The sequence below is a fragment of the Loxodonta africana genome, chromosome 14 (assembly GCF_030014295.1).
Source record: "Loxodonta africana isolate mLoxAfr1 chromosome 14, mLoxAfr1.hap2, whole genome shotgun sequence".
In the NCBI taxonomy this organism is placed as follows: domain Eukaryota; kingdom Metazoa; phylum Chordata; class Mammalia; order Proboscidea; family Elephantidae; genus Loxodonta; species Loxodonta africana.
In genome coordinates, this window is record NC_087355.1 from 88,266,820 (window position 1) to 88,290,534 (window position 23,715).

The window sequence follows — 23,715 nt, forward strand, 5'->3', positions numbered from 1 at the left end:
TGCTCTCCCCTCCAAAAAAAACAATACATTATCATAGCTCCTGCTTTCTTTTCCCACCAACTGCCCAATCTGGAACCTGATTTAGTCCAGTTTGAGTTTTTTCAGTTGTAGGAACTGAGATGATGGATCTCTTCTAATCTAAGCATGAGTACCATGAAAAAAATCCTACCGTGACTGCTTAATTCAAACTCACGTTTTAAATTTTTCTTCTCTCTGGTACTTCTGATAGATTTCAAAAAGAGAAAATAAACTATTTTCAGGATCCCAGCATGAAGAAGATACACTGAAGAGAGGGCACAGCATGGAAGTGCACCTACCGAGGATACGGCCACAACAGCCATTAGCACGTATTCCCATCTGAGGGAGAGGGGAGGCTGATAGATGAACCAAATCCAAACGAGGACCCTCCATCTTTCACTAGGGCTCACTTAAATATTTCAAATGGCCTTGTTAAGACCATACACTACAACTGATACATCAATTCCATAGAATTTTATACTTACTTTATATGTATATATTAAAAGAGCCTTCAATATGACCTGTTATAAACTATCTAATTACTCAAAAAAGTGAAACACAGATTGTCATGGATTGAATTATGTCCCCCCAAAAATGTGTGTATTATCTTAGTTAGGCCATGGTTCCCAGTATTCTGTGGGTGTCCTCCATTTTGTGATTGTAATTTTATACTAAAGAGGATTAGGGTGGGATTGTAACACCCTTACCAAGTCACATCCCTCATCCAATATAAAGAGAGTTTCCCTGGGGTGTGGCCTGCACCACCTTTTATCTCTCAAGAGATAAAAGGAAGGGGAAGCTGGCAGAGAGTTGGGGACCTCATATCGCCAAGAAAGCAGTGCTGGGAGCAGAGCACGTCCTTCAGGCCTGGGGTTCCTGCATGGAGAAGCTCCTAGTCCAGGGGAAGACTGATGACAAGGACCTTCCCCCAAAGCTAACAGAGAAAGCATTCCCCTGGAGCTAACATCCCGAATTTGAACCTCTAGCTACTAGACTGTAAGAAAATTAATTTCTCTTTGTCAAGGCCTCCACTCGTGGTATTTCTGTTATAGCAGCACTAGGTGACTAAGACCCAGGTCAACCTTTCTGAAAGATCATGAGGAGTAAGAACGACAATCAGCTGACAACTTGAGGAGTAAACAGATGTGAAAACACACAGAGGGCATCAGAAAGGGCTCCAGGGAAAGCAAGAGTTAGAGGTAAAAAAGCCTGTGAAACGGTCAGCTAGCACTTTAATATTTTTATTGTGAGACAGCCCATTTGCCACATGAACACAGACGCCAGGTCTGAGTCCCTCCAAGAAGCGCAAGGAGATGGAAAAGCACATGTATGCTTTTATTCACAGGCTCTTGGGCTTTTTTGCAAATAATCAACAAACGCTGTTGACAAAAAAGGGAGGAAAAACAGAAAAATATAACCGAGCGTCCTAATGCGTGCACTAACTCTTTGATGAGGCACTTTTGCCACCGCATGGACAGAGTGCAAACGTGGGGGTCTATGGGGCGCTTGCCTCTCTGTGCTGCCTTGTGAAGACGGGACAAAGCCTGCGTGTCCGGCACAGAGAAGGCCAGGCCCACCAGAGCAGACAGGGTCGTTCCAGTTACACATCCCACATCCAAGTTCACACACTGAACAAACAGTAAATTCTTCCTGTGGCCTGTGTAAGATACAACCCATGCCCTTGAGAAATACAAAATCCAACAGAACAACAAAAATATAGGGAGACCCACAGACAGACAGGCATATAGGCAGGCAGAGAGACAGGTGTTTCTCGGATTACAAGTCCAAAGCAATTGTCCCCTAAGCAATCACAACTGAAGCAGGGGCTGGAAGGCCTCCAGTCACACCTGGGAGCTCTGGTACGCTGTTACTTTACCTCTAAAGTGTGCATTCAGCACCTGCTCTGCAAAGTGCAGCACCAGGGGCTGGAGGGGGAACAGCTGACCAGGCACAGGAACAGAGGTTCTAAAGGGAAGACAGGCGCTGACCAACTAAACCTGCGATTGATTGATTACTTCATGATAACCCGATGAGTGCAGGAATGAGGAGAACCAGTAGGAGCCCTGCTCGGCCAGGGACTTGTAAAAGGCTCTCAAGACACAGAGACCTGGAGGAGTCCCGTGGTGAAGAGGAGCGCGGGAGGGAAGGGCGAGCACAAGGTCCTGCTGAGGGGAGAAAGATGTATGTCTGAGAGAGCGGCCCAAGGCAGGCAGAGTACCTGAGAGAGCCACCTAAGGCAGAGTACCTGAGAGAGCAGCACAAAGCAGGCAGAGTACCTGAGAGAGCAACCTAAGGCAGAGTACCTGAGAGAGCAGCACAAAGCAGGCAGAGTACCTGAGAGAGCGACCTAAGGCAGAGTACCTGAGAGAGCAGCCCAAGGCAGGCAGAGTACCTGAGAGAGTGGCCCAACGCAGGCAGAGTACCTGAGAGACTGGCCTAAGGCGGGTGCTGAGGCAGACAGAGTACATAAGAAAACAGCCCAAGGCAGGCAGAGTACCTGAGAGAGTGGCCTAAGGCGGGTGCTGAGGCAGACAGAGTACCGAAGAGAGCGGCCCAGGGAAGACAGAGAACCTGAGAGAGCAGCCCAAGGCAGGCGGAGTACCTGAGAGAGTGCCCCAAGGCAGGCAGAGTACCTGAGAGAGCAGCCTAAGGCGGGTGTTGAGGCAGACGGAGTACCTGAGAGAGTGGCCCAACGCAGGCAGAGTACCTGAGAGACCGGCCCAAAGCAGGCAGAGTACCTGAGAGAGTGGCCTAAGGCTGGCAGAGTACCTGAGAGAGCAGCATAAGGCGGGTGTTGAGGCAGACAGAGTACCTGAGAGAGTGGCCCAAGGTAGGCAGAGTACCTGAGAGAGCAGCACAAGGCAGGCAGAGTACCTGAGAGAGTGGCCCAAAGCAGGCAGAGTACCTGAGAGAGCAGCCTAAGGCGGGCATTGAGGCAGGCCGAGTACCTGAGAGAACGGCCCAAGGTAGACAGCATACCTAAGAGAGTGGCCTAAGGCAGAAGCTGAGGCAGGCAGAGTACCTGAAAGAGAGGCCTAAGGTAGACAGAGTACCTGAGAGAGAGGCCCAAGGCAGGCGCCAAGGCAGGCAGAGGACCTGAGTAAGAAGGCCAAGGCAGGCGCTGGGGCAGGCAGGGTGAGTGTGCAGGGCCGGGCACTGTGGGGAAGGAGGCGCCACAGTCGTCACAACCTACACACGTGTGACTCTGTGCACATTTAAATGCCAGGGATGTGGGGGCCCTGGAAGCAGGAGAGAACAGGTCATGACAAAGGGGGGCAGGGACAAGGGCCACAGATCAGGGATGATGCTTGGTTTCTAGGCCCGGCGCTAGCAGAGCACCATCCACTCAGACCAGCACTGTGCCGGCACCACCTCTTTGCAGTTGCTGGGTCTGGGAGGTCCAAGAAATCCCAGGGGAGAGGTGGAGGGTGGGGGAACAGTACCCTCAGGGAGCTTGCGGACCACTACTTACCAAGCAAAAAGCAGAATACTGTAGGCAATCACGCCTGCACCAGAGCGGAGCACCAGCCCACCTCCGAGGACAAACCAGCTCCCAACACCAGAGATGAGCACTCCGAGATCTGGGCCCTAGTCTGTTCATACTGTAGGCAATCACGCCTGCACCAGAGCGGAGCACCGGCCCACCTCCGAGGACAAACCAGCTCCCAACACCAGAGATGAGCACTCCGAGATCTGGGCCCTAGTCTGTTCATACTGTAGGCAATCACGCCTGCACCAGAGCGGAGCACCGGCCCACCTCCGAGGACAAACCAGCTCCCAACACCAGAGATGAGCACTCCGAGATCTGGGCCCTAGGCTGTTCATACTGTAGGCAATCACGCCTGCACCAGAGCGGAGCACCAGCCCACCTCCGAGGACAAACCAGCTCCCAACACCAGAGATGAGCACTCCGAGATCTGGGCCCTAGTCTGTTCATACTGTAGGCAATCACGCCTGCACCAGAGCGGAGCACCGGCCCACCTCCGAGGACAGATCAGCTCCCAACACCAGAGATGAGCACTCCGAGATCTGGGCCCTAGGCTGTTCATACTGTAGGCAATCACGCCTGCACCAGAGCGGAGCACCGGCCCACCTCCGAGGACAGATCAGCTCCCAACACCAGAGATGAGCACTCCGAGATCTGGGCCCTAGGCTGTTCATACTGTAGGCAATCACGCCTGCACCAGAGCGGAGCACCAGCCCACCTCCGAGGACAAACCAGCTCCCAACACCAGAGATGAGCACTCCGAGATCTGGGCCCTAGGCTGTTCCTTCTCACCTGAAAGAAACTCCAAAGTACAAACTATCCATCCAGCCTGCTCGGGCCCTGACCCTGCTGCTCAGGCCCTGGACTTTACAGACAGCATGAAGACAAAGGCAATTCAAGTGCAATGCTGAAGGCAACGGGCACCAAGGACAAAGCTGCCACTCACTGGGGACACCATCAGAGCAGGGATATGCCTGGGTCATCAAGAGTCCTAAACAGAAAACGCCAGGACTGCACACTGAGAAGGACACATTAATTCCAATTCACTCACCCTGATCTGACAGGAAGTCCAGCATCGTCTGCAAGAGGAAGGACAGGTGCCTGACGGACAGGGCAGGGTTCCCCATTCTCCGGGAGGCGTAGACGAGCTCGTGCAGCAGGCGCATCTGCACCGCGGCCCAGCCCCTGTGGGTCCCTGCAGGGAAGGAGACAGAGATGGTGAGAGGGCTTCGGAGGACCCACAGGAAAAACAACAGGAAGTAAAGTGAGTCTTTTCTGGAAACGCATTTCACATAATATGCAAAACCTGGTGATCTCAAAACAAATACCTCCCTCAACTATCAAACTCAAAGGGCAACAAAAAACATGTTCCCTGAAATGCAAGGGTGGCTAGTTGCCTCCAACAAATGCCTCCTTTGCCATGAGACGAAAAGAACTGCATGGTGCCCAGCTACCGTTAGTGAACATTTTGATCAAAGCTTCTACAGGACAATCCTGATCAAAAGGGGGGAAATACAAAACAGAATTTCAAGTTATCATGGACTCCAGACCTTCTGGCACCATGGAGAGTGGATGAACCCCTGAAACCCCTGAGACTATTGCCCGGGGATAACCTTTAAACCTGAAACCAAAAATATTCCCTGAAGTCTTAAAACCAAACAATAATTTAGCTTAACTAGTAAAGAATGTCTGCCTTGAGCATCAAGCTGTTTTAAGATTTATCTATATGGGACTGAACTGACAAAAGCAACTCGAAAGATTAGATAGGAACCTTAGGGGGCGGTGAGTTTATGTTCATGAGGGCGGGACAACTGGAAAAGGAGGGTGAGAACAGCTACACAACTAGAAGAATGTCATCAATGTCACAAATGCTACATGCAGAAACTGTCGAAATGGTGTATGGTTCTGCTGTGTATATTCTCAACAACAAAAATAAAACAAATTATTAAAATAAAAATGTTTCCTGTGTTTACTTACCATGGAAAAGAGCTCTAAAGTGGTATATTTCCTCACATGTTAAAAATATGTTTTATGTTATACTTTCTTCTGCAAAAACACAATTTCAAATATAACCCATTTTGAAATAATGATAATAAACTTAGAACAAAAGATTACGTTTTTAATGGCATGCATTTGAGTTGTAGACATATATGCTGTTTTCAGAATCTTGCAGGGGGGGTCTGTGGTGATTTGACGGGACTTCGTTGTCAACAACCAGAGACATTAAATTTCAAAGTTCAACATTTCTCTGAAGTATAAGAAAAATGTAGAAGAGAGCTAAATCGGGGGGAAAAAAGGTTATCAATGGGCTTGTGTGGCTACTCCCCCAAATCATCCAGCGTGTTTGAAGTCAAAGGCGGGGCAATCGGTTAAACAGCCAATTGAATAGTGTCTCATGAAGATCACAGAATCTTAGAGTTGCTTATTCCGTCTCCTTTTTGGCAACAATGGCGATTTTTAAACGTTTTCCACCTTAAGACCCCTCATGAAGAAGGCACGTTAACTGAATTCCAAAGCAAACACGTCACACAAGCTTGTGTGTTCAGCGGCCTTAGCAGCTTGGTGCGAAAGTTGGAAAAAAAAAGATTCAGGACCCGTGGCATCTCAGTCGCATCAGGTCTGACTCAGAGACCTCCTGACTCAAGGCCACCATCCCTACCCACCCGAATTCTTTCATCCAGAGGATGCCCTGAGGTGAGCCCCGGGTCTCCACTCTGGTGGCTCCCCCCACCATCGGCGGATGGGCAGAGCCTTCTCAGCGGCTTCTTAACTTGCAGGCTGCACGATACCCACCAGAAGATCCTGGTTTCAGTACATCTGCAGTGAGGTCGGGAAATGTGAGTTTGTAAAGACCCCCACGTGATTATCATTGTCAGTCAGACTCAATCCTTAAACCAGAGCTATCCCCTGAAGTCTTCTTAAAATCAAACAGTAGTTTAACTTAACTAGCAAAGAATATCTGCCTTGAGCATTATGCTCTTTTAAAAGAACTATCTACTGCATATGGGATCAAATTGACGACAGCAACCCAAAAGCTTAGACAGGAAATTCACTGGGGTAGTGAGTTTATGTTAAGGGGGCCTGGTGGCGCAGTAGTTAAGCATTCCGCTGCTAACCAAAACGTTGGCGGTTTGAGCCCAGCAGCTGCTTGGCGGGAGAAAGATGTGGCAGTCTGCTTGCCTAAAGATTACAGCCTTGGAAACCCTGTGGGGCAGTTCTCTGTCCTATAGTGTCACTACGAGTCACATCCACTCATGGCAGTGGGTTTGGTATGGGGTTTATGTTAGTGGGGGAGGAACAACACAGAAAAGAATAGCTGCACAACTCAAAGAATGTCATCAGAGTCACTGAACTGTACGTGTGGAAACTGTTGACCTGGTATGTTCTGCTGTGTATATTTTCAACAACAACAAAAATAAATAAAACTAATTATCTTTTTTAAAACACACACATAACAGGTGATCTTCCTTTTTCTATCATAACCTCTGTGTGTTTTATCTGCTAGTACTCTAAGTAGGAGTGACCAATCTCTGGTGAAGGACATAATGCTTGGTAAAAGTCAAAGGTCAGCGAAAAAGAGGAAGACCTTCAAGGAGATGGACTGACATGGTGGCTGCAACAATGGGCTCAAGCATAACGACTGTGAGGATGGGGCAGAACCGGGCAGTGTTTCATTCTGTCGTGCATAGGGTCGCTATGAGTTAGAACCGACTCAGTGGCACCTAACAACAACTCTAAAACTCCACTCACCGGTCCCTCTTCTCGTAATCCTTACTGGCCTCCTCTCCCGCCACCCGCCCCACGGAGGGGACCAGTTCCTTGTCTGCTTCCGCTGTTTGCTGCACAAACTTCCACCCGGAGGAGGGGCAGTACAGTCAGGCAGGTACAGGGAGGCACCTGAAGGCCCAGCATTTGTTTCTCCCTCGGGATTGGACTATGTCTGGGTCACCCAAGTGTCCTTGTACCTAGCATGGCGCCTGGCACACAGTTGATACTTGATAAGCATGTGAGCATAAGCTGAAAGCCTGCAAAGAAAGCACCCTACTTTTCACAGAAACAGGCTTTAGCAACCAGGAGTGAAACAACATGGTTTCGGGATTTGCAGTGAAATACCTCAACAGGGAGGGGATAAAAGAAGGAGAGATAAAGCAAATGTGGCAAGATTTAATCCAGCCACAGGGCTCATTGTACAATTCTCTCTACTTGTATGCATATGTAAAACACTTTTTAAAAATTCTTTGAGCTAACCAAATACATTAAAAGAAAAAAAAAAAAAAGACCCTAGTAGCTTAACCTCCAGAATCCTGTTGGCACAGTGGTTAAGGGCCGGCTACTAACCAGAAGGTAGGAGGTTTGAATTCACCAGCTGGTCCTTGGAAACCCTATGTTGCGGTTCTATTCTGTCCTATAGGGTCGCTATGAGTCAGAATCGACTCAATGGCAGTGGGTTTGGGTTTTTTTTGGAAGACAGATTTGCACAGCAAAATTTTCAACACTTGTAATTGAAAAGTTCAGCGATTTGGGGGTTCCTTTAAAAAAAAATTTTTTTTTTTTTTATGTACACCAATTATTGCCTTTTAGCAATTCCATCTCGGTCTCTTTCATAAGAGTCCCTGGGGAAAATGGAATCTGTCGTTCGGGAAAAGGCTGGGCAAAAGGCATAATGGAAAATCTCCAAACACAACAACAGAAATAAGACTAGAATGATAATAAGCCATGCCCTTCAGGCCAGCAAACACTCACGGCACACATCTGTGTCCCCAATGTGCTGCTTCTATAACCAGCTGGTGAAAAGGTCCATCTCGGGAAACGGAGAATACGTTTCGGGGCTTTAGAACACAAGGGATCTACCTTTTATTCCCTTTTTTTTTTTTTTAACAGAGTCTCAGCAGATTTCTACTCATTTCCTGAGAAATGTTTAGAGCAGTCCAGTGCAATCGTGGAAGACAGGGTGTGATGGGAATTTTATTTCTGACTAAAAACATAACCAGCCAGCTTTGATCGTTTTTACATTTCTGGATCTCACTCCCTTACCTTCTCTCTGCAGCCTGCTCACACAATGATGGTGGCACCTGTCCCCTCCCAAAACAGAAGACCGAATAAAAGTGCCCACTCAGTTAGACTGTGCCTGTTTTGTTTTTCAAAAGAATTAAATGTCTCATTGATCTGATTTTAAAATTAAGGTCAAGAAGCAAACTCCGTTCAGTAGATGCCACAAATCCACGTCCTTGCAGTTGCTCTTGAGGGCTTGGTCCCACATTGTATTTATTCGGACACCTCCGTGGACCAGCACAGGGGACAAGGTTTGAGGCAGGGGTCTGTGCTCTCGCAGGGCTTACAGGCCAGTGGAGGCAGGGGAACAGACATTAAATAGTCACCCACGTCTTCAAAATACACTTCCAAGCCATGGGGAGTATTGAGGAAGAACAGGACTCAGTGAAAGAGAAAACCAGGGGTGCAGTAAAGAGGCCGAGGGGCCGAGGGGAGCTCTGTGAAGAAGTGGCATTCAGCCAAGACCTACAGGATGACTGAGGTCGAGTCGATTCTGACTCCTAGCCACTCCGGGTGACAGAGCAGAACCGCCGACCTTTTGGTTAGCAGCTGAGCGCTTAACCACTGTGCCACCAGGGCTCCTTGGGGTAAGGAGAGGGAAGAGCATTCCCGGAAGAAGGAAAAGCACATTCGAGGCCCCAGCATATGTATCCCTCCACATTCCCCACAGTTAGCCCCAGTATAACCAAACACCAAACCTGCCACCATGGGGTCAATTCCGACTCATAGCGGCCCTATAGGACAGGGTAAAACTGCCCCACAGGGTTTTCTAGGCTGTGATCTTTACAGAAGGAGACTGCTGCAGAGCCATCCTTCCAGTTAGCAGCCAAGCACATAACCACTGCGCCACCAGGCCTCCTCAGTATACAGAGAAAATTCCAAAAACTCCTAGTGAGACCCACATAAAGCCCAGGCGGCTGGCTTTTACCCTGAAGCTAGCCTGGAGTTATATTCAAAGGATACAGAAAACTGAAAAGCAACTAAACCTTGACAGAAGTCCCTCAGAAGCACCCCAAATGGGAACCGCCTTCACAGTGCACACAGAAACCATTTACAGCGCCCTTTTTCATCTATAAAGCAGTAGTCTAGCAGCTCTAAAAACTCTCTCTTCCCTCTTCCCAAACACCACCCCTCAGGCAGTGTCTAGAACACAGCCTCAGTGAGTGTGGACACTCAACTCTCCCTCTGAGGCTGAGTTTCTTCTCTGCTCGCCCTTCAACTGCTAACCCCTCAAGTTTCTAGGGCTTGTCCAGTTATTTCTGCCCTTGTTGTTGTTGTTGTTAGGTGCCGTCAAGTGCACACTGACTCACGGCGACCCCATGTGTGCAGAGTAGAGCTGCTCCATAGGGTTTTCAAGGCTGTGACCTTTCGGGAGTAATCACCAGGCTTGTCTTCCGAGGCGTCTCTGGGAGGGTTTGAACCGCCAACCTTTTAGCTAGTGGTCAGGCACTTAACAGTTTTTGTCACCCAGGGACTCCTGTTTTGGGCCTTAACTCCAATTAATACAACCAAGATGGGGGGTTACCCTGGCACCATTCACCTCTCAGGCAGAGACAGACCCTGAAGCCTCTGAGCGCGTTTTATTTTACCCCTTTGGAGTTGGCCTCGGGAAGCTACGGGGAGAGCGCCAGACTCGGGGGGAAGGTCTAACTTGTCAGCAACAACAGCACATGTTTGCTGAGCACTGTTCTAAGCACCTCACAGGGATTACCTCATTCAGTCCTTACAACTCACCGTGAACTAGACAAAACTGTTGCTGGTGGGGGCTGTCTAGTTAATTTCATTCATAGTGACCCCACGCGTCAGAGTAGAACTGCCCCGTAGGGTTTTCTAGGCTGTAATCTTTACGGGAGCAGATTGCCAGGTCTTTCTCCCACTGGTGGGTTCAAACTGCCAACGTCCTGGTTGCAGCCGAGTGCTTAACCATTGTGCCACCAGGGCTCCTCTAGATAAAAGCATTTTAGAGACACAACATATTGAGTGACCGGACCAAGGTCACACAGCTGGCAAGTAATGGTGCCCCGTCCCTCGATCTCATCAGCTGCATGACCTTGGGGCTGACATTTAACCTCACTAAGCCTCCGTTTCCTCTAGTGCTGCACAGGCCTCACAATGCCTACTCACCAGGCTGTGAGAAACGAGCTGACACGCGAAAACCTAAACTAGCCTTGGTGTGGGTTAGAAAAAGATGCCCCCTCTGGGCGGATACAGCCCCAGAGACACAAGGCTCAGCAAGGCCGTGCTGAAACAGACCATGGTGCCTCCCGGTGGATGGGCCTGCTGAGCCAGGGCGGGCAGCTGAGCAGACCCGGGGCCGGCAGCTGAGCAGACCCCAGGGCGGGCAGCTGAGCAGACCCGGGGCCGGCAGCTGAGCAGACCCGGGGCCGGCGGCTGAGCAGACCCGGGGCCGGCGGCTGAGCAGACCCGGGGCGGGCGGCTGAGCAGACCCCAGGGCGGGCGGCTGAGCAGACCCGGGGCCGGCAGCTGAGCAGACCCCAGGGCGGGCAGCTGAGCAGACCCGGGGCCGGCGGCTGAGCAGACCCGGGGCAGGCGGCTGAGCAGACCCGGGGCCGGCGGCTGAGCAGACCCGGGGCCGGCGGCTGAGCAGACCCGGGGCCGGCGGCTGAGCAGACCCGGGGCAGGCGGCTGAGCAGACCCGGGGCCGGCGGCTGAGCAGACCCCAGGGCGGGCGGCTGAGCAGACCCGGGGCCGGCGGCTGAGCAGACCCGGGGCCGGCGGCTGAGCAGACCCGGGGCCGGCGGCTGAGCAGACCCGGGGCCGGCGGCTGAGCAGACCCCAGGGCGGGCAGCTGAGCAGACCCGGGGCCGGCGGCTGAGCAGACCCCAGGGCGGGCAGCTGAGCAGACCCGGGGCCGGCAGCTGAGCAGACCCAGGGCAGGCGGCTGAGCAGACCCGGGGCCGGCGGCTGAGCAGACCCAGGGCTGGTGTGGCCCACCCGCCTGCAGCCAGCCCTCCTGGTGGCCCTCCTAGCACAGCAGCCCCTCTCTATGTGTTGCTTAAAATACTGGGAACTTTTAGAGACTGAAGGAAACATCAACAATCGCCTTTTGTGAAGAACCCATTTTTTCTAATGTCCAATAAAGACAACATTCTAATAAATAAAAATATCCAAACCACCCCACTAGGTACCTGCCTGAACAGTTAACAAAACTCACACAGCGGGAAGTCTGGTGGAGGGAAGAACATGATGGAATTATTTCTGAAAAAGAGGCAAATGTAGAGAGACCAAAGTCTATTCGTGGCTACCGGGGCGCACAGGCGGGGAGAGTGGGCGTCATTGCTTAGGTGGCCTGGGCTTCCGGTGAGGGGGATAAAAAAATCAGGAACGGATGGTGGGGACGGGCACACAACGTGATGAAAGCAGTCAATGTCACTGAACTCTACATGTAAAAAATGTTGAAATGGCAATTTTTTGTTATATATATACTCACTATGATAAAAAATAAACACATATAGAGAGAGAGAGAGAGGAATGAGCACCTTCAAAGCCACTCACTGAAGTGGACATACGAATAACAGTGCTACAGAACTGTGTGACTGACTCCTGCAGGTGAATGACCCTCAGATGTCTCAGGACACTCCAGGGCCACTCTCACTCGTGTTTACCACACGACATACCCATTACTCTTTGCCATCGAGTCCATTCCGATAGCAACCCTACGGGATGGGGAAGAACTGCCCCATAGGGTTTCCAAGGAAAGGCTGGTGGATTTGAAAGGCTGACCTTTTGTTTAGCTGCCGAGCTAACCACCAGGGCTCCTCACGCATAGAGGTGCTCTCTTCTGGTGCTGCTGGTCTTCAGCCCACTGACTGAGCAGAAACAGGAGAGGAAAGGCGTGGTGCTGGAAGCGTGTGAGAAGGCCACACAGAGCCTGGCTTTCAGCTCCCCCACCAGGCTCACCCCTAAGAGCAAGCTACGGCCATGCTGGCCCATCTGCGAGGGCTCAGTTCACAGGCTTCGTCCTCATCTTTCCGCTTCTCTCTCCCGAGAAGCAGACCGTGGACACTCCTCCTGAAAGGTGCTTACGATGAGCCATGAGGTGGGCACCGAGAGGCCAGGAACTCAGCATCACCTCACCCTGCAGCCAGTCCCAGTGTGTTGGCACCCATTGACGTGAAGCAGTAAACTCGGGACAGTGGGGACAGAGAGCCACGTTCTCCTGGAGAACGCTGAGGTCTCTTCACTGCTTTGCCCAAGGTGTCACTCTGGCCCAGCTGAGCTTCCAGACAAACGCTCCAGCCTCCTGGGCAAAAGCAAGTCTCACCTAGGTCCTAGCCCTCCTCCTAGCTCGGCCTGACCCCCAATCACTTCTCACACCTTCCCCTCTCCTTAGCTGTCCTCTGCCTCCCCTGTGGTCAGCCTGGACCCAGGGCCTTGGCGCTCAGCCCCCTGCCCCTCCTTAGCTGTCCTCTGCCTCCCCCACGGTCAGCCTGGACCCAGGGCCTTGGCACTCAGCCCCCTGCCCCGCTCCTTTACCAATTAGTGTTTTCAGTGGAACACACCTAAGCAGAAGCCACCTCCCCCCTCTGGAGCTCAATTCCTCCACCTGTAAAAAGAAAGTAAGAACCACATCAGCTCCTCAGAACCCCATGATACTTGTACCAATGCACAGGCCCAGGCCTCACCACACGCCGCCCCGGCCCGCCACTTGCAATGCGTCATCATTTCTAGAACAAAACAGGGAGCTCACAAGGAAAGCCACCTCCCCCTGTAAAGGGGGAAGAGCTGGGCCGGGACTCTTGCAGAGAGGGCAGAGTCCCTCATCGGGACGTGTCAGGCCTGAGCCCTGGGACTGAGCGCGCAGGGACAGCTCCCAGAGGCCTACTCATGGCTCCATCAGCAGAGACGACCCTGGCTTCCCCATTCCGGAAGTGTGAGTCCCCCATGCCCGCAGGCTTCATTGTAGCGTTGTGTTAGCAGTGCTCTGGGGAATGAAGGGGCAGTCCTGTGACACAGCTGGGGCAAAGCACCACGTTTTTCCTCCTGCCATTCAGATTCTGCCTGAAGCTGGGCAAGAACTGTGTGCACAGGCAGTCCCTGGGCTACCCAGGAGACCCGTTCCTAGGTCCATCTTTAGGTTGAATCTGAAGGTAAGTCGGAAGAGGTACCCGCGACTCTTACTCAGCGTCGGTTTGTCAAATGCTTGTCTTTGGTACCTATTTCACCTTTCTCCGCTCTGTCCTATAGGGTCGCCATGAGTTAGAATCGACTCAACGCCAACAGGGTTTTTTCTGGTCTATGCATGTAAAGGAGCCCTGGCGCACAGTGGTTGAGAGTTACGGCTGCTAACTCAAAGGTCAGCAGTTCGAATCTACCAACTGCTCCTTGGAAACCCCATGGGGCAGCTCTGCTCTGTCCCACAGGGTCACTATGAGCAAAAAATACTTGCAAACCACACAGTATTTTCATGAGTGTCACAAAGTAGTGTGTGCGTTCGTTATTATAAGTGATTGTATTTAACTCAAATTTTTAATATAATAGGCTTTATGGCAGCCCGTTCTTAAGTGTGAGCTGTATGTAGTAAGTCAGACACTGGTAGCCCAGGGACTGCCTGTGTTTGTTATCGGAGGCGCAGCTTTATTTCTAATACGTACTACTGCACATTAGGCAACGCTGTGCCGCAGTAGTTAAGAGCTGTGGCTGCTAACCAAAGGGTCAGCAGTTCGAATCCACCAGGCGCTCCTCGGAAACTCTATGGGGCAGTTCTACCCTTAAGGAGCCCTAGTGGTACAGTGGTGAAGTGCTCAGCTGCTAACCAAAAGGACAGCAGTGCAAACCCACCCAGTGGCTCTGTGGAAGGAAAGACCCGGTGATGTGCTTCCATGAAGATTAGAGCCTAGGAAACCCTATGGAGCAGTTCTATTCTGTCACATGGGATCACTATGAGTCAGGATGGACTAGACGGCACACAACAACCGTGCATTAATATGGCAGGATAAGGGTTTATCACCAAATACACACCTACATGTATACAAATACCAAGTACACTTATTCTTTTTTTTTTTTTTTAATAATGTTATTGTGTTTCCAGTGAAGGTTTACATAGCCGTGCAGGTTGCCATTCGACCATTTCTACAGAAGTTGTTCAGTGACATTGGTTACTATCTCAGTCATCCAGTGATGCTATAACCGAAATACCGCAAGTGGGTGGCTTTAACAAAGATAAGTTTATTTTCTCACAGTAAAGTAGGCTAAAAGTCCAAATTCAGGGCATCAGCTCCAGGGGAAGCCTTTCTCTCTCTGTCGACCTTCTCATCAATCTTCCCCCGGAATAGGAGCCTCTCCGCACAGGGAGCCCAGGTCCAAAGGACGCGCTCTGCTCCCAGCACTGCTTTCTTGGTCGGATAAGGTCCCCCTGTCTCTCTGCTCACTTCCCTTTCCTTTTTATCTCCTGAGAGACAAAAGGGGTGTAGGCTACACCCCAGGGAAACTCCCTTTACGTTGGATCAGGGATGTGACCTGGGTAAGGGTGTTACAATCCCACCCTAACCCTCTTTAACATAAAATTACAATCACAAAATGGAGGACAACCATACAATACTGGGAATCATGGCCTAAACAAGCTGACACATATTCTGGGAGACAAAATTCAATCCAGGACAGTTAAATTCTTCACAATGCACAAACATTCTCATTATTTCCATTCTTGTTGTTCTGTTTCTAAGTCTATTTATTCTTGTTAGATATCTAACTTATGTAGATTTCATAAATTAACTAAAATTCATTAGGTATTAGAAGTGTTTTGTTGATGATACACCATGTCAATGAGCTCAGGGGAGATTTCTGACTCTCACTGGTAAAGGTTTCAGGAAGCACGTCCCACAGCAAAGCACAGCTGTGTTTATTACTGAAAGTACTCAAGTGCTGGGCAGGGTTTTTTCATCTTTGATGCCCCAGCACCAATCACGGTGTCTGTCATATACAGTGAGTGCTCAAACAGTGCACGGCTGATTGAATTAAAACACATTTGAGCTTCAGCACCAAACCAAACCCAACCCATGCCGTCAAGTCAATTCCATCTGACGGCGGACGCATGTGTTACAGAGTAGAACTCCCCATAGGATTTTCTTGGCTGTAATCTTTACAGAAGCAGACTGTCAGGCCTTTCTTCCGAGGTGCTGCTGAGTGAGTGTGAACAGCCAAACTTGAGGTTAGTGGTCAAGCACAAACTGTCTGCATCACCCAGGGGCCGCTTCAGCACCAGGACCCCACGTACCTTTGCTGAAGTCTTTGGGATCCAGTGACAGGCTATAGCCAGGCAGCGTCTCCAGGAGGAGCTTGTAGCAGGCCCTCCAGCCCGGCTCGGCGATGCTGGGGGCCACGCACTGCATGGCGGCCACACGCTTGAAGAAGGCCGACTTGCGGTGGAAGCCGATCAGCTCGTAGAGCTCGGACAGGATGCTGTACCGCTGGATCTTCTCCTCTTCGGAGAGCTGCGGCACAGAGAGGGAGTCAGAAGCTTCTGGGGGAAACTTACAAATGAAAAAAGAAACAGTTGTTTTAAAGACTTTTTTTTTCCTTAAAACAAAAGCAAAGCCATGATGAAATTTCAAAGAAAGAAAAGCCCAGTCCCCAAGGCTGAGGTCCCCGTGACAGTGCCGGGGAACCACTCAGGTGGCCTCCTGAGAAGGCTCCACGCCTCTGACAAGCCCAGTCCCCAAGGCTGAGGTCCCTGTGACGGTGCCGGGGAAGCACTCAGGTGGCCTCCTGAGAAGGCTCCACGCCTCTGACGAGCCCAGTCCCCAAGGCTGAGGTCCCCGTGACAGTGCCGGGGAACCACTCAGGTGGCCTCCTGAGAAGGCTCCACGCCTCTCTGACGAGCCCAGTCCCCAAGGCTGAGGTCCCCGTGACGGTGCCGGGGAAGCACTCAGGTGGCCTCCTGAGAAGGCTCCACGCCTCTGACGAGCCCAGTCCCCAAGGCTGAGGTCCCTGTGATGGTGCCGGGGAAGCACTCAGGTGGCCTCCTGAGAAGGCTCCACGCCTCTGACGAGCCCAGTCCCCAAGGCTGAGGTCCCCGTGACGGTGCCGGGGAACCACTCAGGTGGCCTCCTGAGAAGGCTCCACGCCTCTGACAAGCCCAGTCCCCAAGGCTGAGGTCCCCGTGACAGTGCCGGGGAACCACTCAGGTGGCCTCCTGAGAAGGCTCCACGTCTCTGACGAGCCCAGTCCCCAAGGCTGAGGTCCCCGTGATAGTGCCAGGGAAGCACTCAGGTGGCCTCCTGAGAAGCCTCTGCACCTCTGACGAGCCCGCCTTACAAGCTCATCCTATCCTCTTGCGAATAAGGCCCAGGTTCCCTAGAACAAAGGTGTCTGCTACACATCATGTCAAGTATCTATTTTAAGTTCCTTTGTAACAGGAAAGGAACACTGGTTCAGCCGGGCACTCTCTAGGGTCCTGGCAGAGCCTCCCAACAAACAGGGAACTTCTTAAAACCTAAGAACACAATAACGTAAGAACATGTAATTAGGTAATGAATTGTTACTAATAACAACACCCAACTTAGACCTGAGACTTCGTGGTTTACAAGAGGTTACTGTCACCCATGACCTAACTGATTTCTCCCCATAAGAGTGTGATGTAGAGATAACAACTTGTATTTAGGAAGCACCTACTGTATGTCAGCCAGCTGAACGTACCTTAGTCATCGCGACAATCCATGAGCTACTATTACCCCAGCTCGTGGGCAGGGGTCTGAAGCTCAGAGAGCCGTGCATAACTCCCCAGCTGCGGAGTGCCAGGGACAAGGCCTGACTGCGCTCCAGGCTCTGCCTGCTGCCTGCGCCTCAGTGCACACAGCCCAGAATGGGAGAGTCAGATGGGGACCACACCGCCGCGCAAGGCAACTCTGCCAGGGACGTGGTTCTCTCCTCTTCCACCCCCAACAACAAATCTGCCCCAGATATTCCCGCAAGCACAGAACCACAGCAGGGAAGCCCTATCCACCGTGCCCTTCAATGCCTCCCACCCACTCCGTTTTCTACGCTCCCACTGCCAACACCGGGCTTGGGCCCTCGCTGGCGCTCACCTAGACTAACCTAGGCGGTCTTCCACCACCTTTCTCTACCTACCTTCCCCAGCCCATCCACTTACAGCTGCCCAGCAGCATTCCAGCAACTCAGAGCCCGTCACCCCATATGAAAACACTCAGACGCCCTCCAGGCCCACACAACTGAGGCCAGCTCCCCCCACAACACACAGGGCCCTCAGGAGCCAACCCCAGCCTGCCCTTGGGGCACATTCATGCTGGTGGAGGCAAGTTCCTGCCCTCTAAGCCTTGCAGTAGAATCGGTGGGGAAGGCAGCCATCAATAAGTAGACAAAGACATAAGATAATTGCTGTAAGTGCAGTTAAATGTGCTAAGGCAGAGGAGACTGGAGGGGGAACTCTAGAGAGGAAATAAAATAAACAAAAGCGGTGATGAGTGTTTGAGGTGGAGGAAATAAAAGCAAGCACCGGGCTCCCGTGTCTTCCCACCCAGCTCTGTCTGCGCCCTGCCCTCTGCCCTAAGGCCTTCTCTCCCTCCTCCACAGTTCCACGAAGGGCTCCTCCTCCAGAGTCAGTTCCAATGCCACCTTCTCCAAGAGGTTACACTTGAGGCCCTGCAGCTGTGCGCTGCCTGGTCTTTCTCTAAGTTCTCACAGCCGTCCTGGAGCCCATGGCGTCATCGCTCTCTGTCTCCTGCATCGTTCGTGTATGCGTTTAACACCCTCACACCAGGACTGCAGGCTCCTGGAGAACAGGACCTACAGCTAACACCTCTACAGCGCTGAACATGGGCTGGCCCTCTTCTCACAGCTCACCGGTACTGACTCACTTAACCTTCACAAAAGCCCGTGAGGGGCCTCGTTGCCCCCGTTTTATAGGTGAAGCAGAGGAAGACTCAGTAACTCTCCCAGGATACACACCAGTAAGTGGTGCGGCAACTTCAAGTTTTGACCCTCTCTTCGAGATGGACAGATGGACATGTTACGCAATTAATGCTGAGCCAAGTGCTCGGCTAAGCTGAAGAAAATGTGCCATGAACAGCTAGACGCCCCACCCCCCAGACTTGCTGATTGCCCGCACTTTGCCATATTTGGTTTATCACATATCCATCCATCCATCCGTCCGTCCATCTTATTTTCTGATGCATCGCAAGCTACATTCCAGACATAGATCTCTGAACACTTGAACGTGGATGTAATTAGCTACAGCTCAAGACTGGCTTCTGTGTGCGGTAAAATTTACATACTTTGCAATCTACCCTTTTACAAGTCTTGACAAACACATACACCTGAGTGACCCAAACTCCTCTCAAGCTATAGACCATTTCCCTCACCCCCGAAAGTTCCCTTGTGCCCTTTCCCAGTCAATCCCTGCCCCCACTGCCCTCAAGAGGCAGCCACAGTGGTCATTTTCTTCCACCGTTGATTATTTCTACCTATTCCAAAAGGGCATAAAAATAGAAACAAACAGAATGCAGTCCTTGGTGGCCAGCCCGGTCTATGAAAGATCCACCCGTGTTGTCACATACATCACTATCTTCATTTCTTTGTACTGCTGAGTAGTACCTCATTGTATGAACTCATCCCTGTCTGTGCCATCATTCCTGGGGGGCACCTGGGCCCTTTCCAGCTGTGGGCTATTATGAATAAAGTGGCTATGAACTTGCATCCTTGTACAAGTCTTTTTGTGACCATAGGATCCCACTTCTCATGAGAAAACACCTAGAAATGGGATTGCTGGGCCAAAGGGAGAGGCAGGGGGGCTCCATGCCTTTATCACCAACCTGGGAACACATAAGCCTGTAACTGCACCTCTTGTGTGCTGAACAGGATAAAAGCTGTTGAGGGCGATAAACCAAACAGCAATCTTTAAACCTTAATACAAAATACCCCCTGAAGTCCTCTTTAAACCAAATAATAGTTTAGCTGAATTAGTAAAGAATGTCTGCCTTGGGCAATGTGCTCTCTTAAGATCTATTTATATGGCATCAAATTAACAACAAGCCCAAGCCCTTTGCGTGGAGTCGATTCCGACTTACAGGAACCCTATAGGACAGAGTAGAACTGTCCCATAGGATTTCCAAGGAGCACCTGGTAGATTCAAACTGCTGACCTTTTGGTTAGCAGCCAAGTTCTTAACCACTGCGCCAACAGGACTCTGAATTTATGTTAATGTTGTTGTTGTTGTTAGGTGCCGCTGAGTCTCTTCCGACTCACAGCAGCCCTATGTACAAAAGAACGAAATACTGCCCGATCCTGAGCCATTCTCATAATCCTTGCTATATTTGAGCCAATCATTGCAGCCACTGTGTCAATCCATCTCGTTGAGGGTCATCCTCTTTCTCGCTGACCCTCTACTTTACTAAGTGTGATGTCCTTCTCCAGGAACTAGTCCCTCCTGATAACATGACCAAAGCACATGAGATGAAGTCTTGCCATCCTCACTTCAAGCATTCTGGCTGCACTTTTCCTAAGACATTATGTTAATGGAGGAGGAACAACTCAGAAAAGGAGGGTGAGAACGGCTGCACAACTCAAAGAATGTAATCAGTGTCACTGAACTGTGCATGCAGAAACTGTTACTCTGTTGTGTATATTGTCAACAACAGCAATATAAATAAAATAAATAGTAATCTAGGCCAATGCCCTTAATACAGCCACCACCTAAAATAAAGAGACAGCCGTGGCAAGAAAACATACCTTGGACATTAACATTCTGGCCATTAATATACTCTTTCACCCTTCCTTTTCACCAAGTGAACATAATGAGAAACCAAACGATAAACACTGTATTACAGATGCATCACTTCAAGTCCTAAAACCACCCTTAATGGGAAAGCTTGGGCACAACTGCTTTTGAGTACAGACAGACCCTTGGGTGGAAAGCTTCCCACTGGCCTTTAAGCCCCACCTGCCTCAGGACAGAGCCGTGACAGGATGACAGGTCCACAGGGCACCCACACGACAAGACTCTGGGCAATATGAAATGGTCCCAGGACAAAGTTTAGGCCCAGATCCTCACGACATGCTGACATCAAATCAAATCCCAAAGCTCATCTGCAAGCTGCCGCTCCTCAGGGAGTATAAACCACCCCGCCTTTGTTCCCGTATCTCAAACAGCTGCAGAGTCACCAAGTCTGAGTCCGGGGCCCAGGTGTTTATGGAGAAGTGACAGCAGAAGTGGTGCAAACCACACTCCAGACGAGCAGCTTTACTCACAAGGTGGGCTCTCTGGGGGATTCACACACGAACTCATCCTTCCACTTCCAAGTTGAAATTAAGCTTACACCTGCTTTATTCTACTAATACGATAGGAAGTGGTGCCATCGGTGGGAACTTGTGCCAGAGGACTGCCCGCTGCCTAGCTGGCCAGGTGGTGCCGGGTGGAAAGACAGACCGGGGTCAGGAAGGCCCGAGCTCCCATCCCACATCCGCAGGTTCTGGCTGGGGTACTTTCCTTACCGACAAAATGTCGACAATAAAAGCCAGTTATGGTTGTCGGGAAGACTAAATGAAATCATGTGCACACTCAGGTCTAAAACCCTTGAAAGTGTTCCAAGAAATGTGAAATTCTACTGTTATCAGGTGACGCCTTTGAAATCACAGGGGTTGACGCCAAATTGGCTCAAGCTGCTCTAGAAAATGCCTCAGCGCCCATCAGCGTTCTCCAACACGGGAACTCACGGCGACCAGAAGAACAAGGTGGCGGTGATGCTTCCGGAGAGCCTGGTTACAGCACCCCAGTGGCGTCTGTGAAAAAGCAGATGGAAAACCGCAGACCGCACAATCTCAAATGCGTAAAACACGTCTCGTTTCTAGCCACAGTTAGGCCTAGTCAGGATAGACAATGTTTATTCAAAATTTCCATACATGTGTCAAAAAAGATTAGAAACAATGTAACTTTCTTCCCACATCCCAAAGCAAGCATTACAGGTTTGTAGTAAAGACCTTTCTTTAAAAAGCAACTGCCTAAAGTAACTGGATCCATTCTCAGTTTTAATCATTCAAAAGGAAGAATGAAGAAAAACAAAGTTTTTCTGCTCCTTCTAATGGTGTTCAGGGTGTAGAAGGGACAGACAAGCCAACAAGTAATGGCTCTGAGTGTTCCTGGTGACCCGGGAAAAGATGGAAGAGGAGGTGGACGGGGTGAGGGACGGCGTCGGGGCAGGTGTGGTCCACACTCTCAGGCACATTACCTCAGAGGCTCCTAGACTATCAGGTATACCCACTGTGTGCTGAACACCTTGACAAAGGTTATAGGGAAATTAAATCTTATAAACATTCGATGGAAACCCTGGTGGCATAGTGGTTAAGAGCTATGGCTGCTAACCAAAAGGTCGGCAGTTCGAATCCACCAGGCGCCCCTTGGAAACTCTATGGGGCAGTTCTACTCTGTCCCATAGGGTCGCTGTGAATCAGAATCGACTCGATGGCAATCGGTTTGGTCTGGTCTGGTCTGGTCTGGTCTGGTCTGGTCTGGTCTGGTCTGGTCTGGTCTGGTTTAAACGTTCAATACCCTGGGTGAGCATATCATTCAAAAATTGTAGTCAAAGTCAAAAGTCTGACTCCAAATCATCACGTTTCCAATCAATTCATCCTTGGATAACCTTCAAATCCAACTCTTCTTGACACAAAGTCCCCCTGAACGATTGCCTCAGATCCAGAAAGGAGAGGTGGCCATGGAGAAACAATGACGCTAGCTGGGCAGAAAAGAGATGCCAAATCCCACCTAGCTAGCCAGTACTGTGTCCCAGGAACACATCCTCGGGACCGTGGTCCCCCTGAGCAGCCCAGCCAATCCCAGGGTCTGTCTGCCAGGCAGGGCCACCTTCCAGCAGCTCATTCTGTTCCTCAATCAGCTGATACGGAAGGGAATCTGGGAGCAAAATCAGAGCTGCCTGCTCTATCCCCTACAAACAACAGCAATAAACACCCTAACTCCTCTGGCCTCAAGAAATGCCACCTACTCTCAGTATTTTGGGGTCTAGAGGGCTAGCAAGCTATGTGTGCTCTGGTGATTGCTCAGACGCTGGCCACAGCTTCTCGACATTCATCTTTCCGTGCTGAAGAGTCTGTTTCCTAAGGTCTGTCTTCCATAAAATCTATTCCTTCCAACGACAACTCAGGGAGCCTGAAATTAAAGGCCAACTAAATCAACTGGTTGAAATGTCACCCACCAGTAAAGAATGTCTGCTTTGAGTATTGTGCTCTTTTAAGATCTATCTATGTGGGATCAAACTGACAACAGCAACTCGAAAGATTATATAAGAAACTTAGTGGTCCGTGAGTTTATGGTTATGGGGGAGAAAAAACTCAGAAAAGGAGGGTGAGAATGTTTGCACAACTCTAAGAATGTAATCAATGTCACTGAACTGTACATGTAGAAACTGCTGAATTGGTGTATGTTCTGTTATGTATATTCTCAACAACAAAAATAAAATATTTAAAAAAAAAATGTCACCCATGCCATCCGTACTGTACCAATCTCCTCCCTCCATGAGGCTCACAGACCCTGCAAGTCCTCGCCCAAACGGAACGTGAGCACCATAAAAGAGGAGATGGTTCCTTGTTCATCTCTGAATTCCTAGCACGGGAAGTGTCAGTAGACACAATTATGATGACAGCTTCTGGCCTTTAAAAATCCAAGACTTTGGGAGAGGGACAAGGTTCTTGTGCTTTGAGTCCATTATCTGATCCAGAAGCTTCCGTGGGCCTTCTTTGTGTGGAGTGTTCATTTATTCATTCGGAACACAACTGCTCCCTCAAGGAGGGTTGACATTTTTCCACAGAGTCTGTGATCACTCTCCTGCCTGGACAACTCTAAACAAAATCCTCAGGTTGGGCTTTGTTTTGCTTTTTCTTTCCAACAAGATCAAAGTTTCCTTATTTTCTCCTTGTGAGACGGGGATTTTGTTAAGGGATCACTGGAGGAGGTTTGTGTACGGACTGCATGACAGACAACAGTTCCGCACTGATTAAACTAAATCTCCCAAATCCGATCACTGCATTGTGAATAAAATAATGGCCTCGGTCTCAGAAGGCACACGCTGAAGTATTCAGAGGTAAAATGAATGAGGTCTGAAATTAAATCTCAAATGCTCCCCCAAAAACACTGCTAATGTTAACATCTGAGTCTAGGTGAAGCGTACTGT

The 23,715-nt window shown here is 50.3% G+C and overlaps 1 protein-coding gene across 5 annotated transcripts in view; it reads right to left on the reverse strand.

The window, feature by feature from the left end:
* The window catches only part of TRAPPC9 (trafficking protein particle complex subunit 9), a 635,977-nt gene that overhangs the window by 542,981 nt on the left and 69,281 nt on the right, over positions 1–23,715 (reverse strand). For 3 of the 5 annotated variants that reach the window (XM_064268114.1, XM_064268113.1, XM_064268116.1), the window contains 2 exons: positions 15,795–16,050; positions 4,557–4,700 (listed from right to left, as the gene is read on the reverse strand). In XM_064268114.1, the coding sequence (XP_064124184.1) occupies positions 4,557–4,700; positions 15,795–16,050 (400 nt within the window). The remainder of the gene's footprint in view (positions 1–4,556; positions 4,701–15,794; positions 16,051–23,715) is intronic. The other 2 variants (XM_064268117.1, XM_064268115.1) reach the window with 1 other exon arrangement.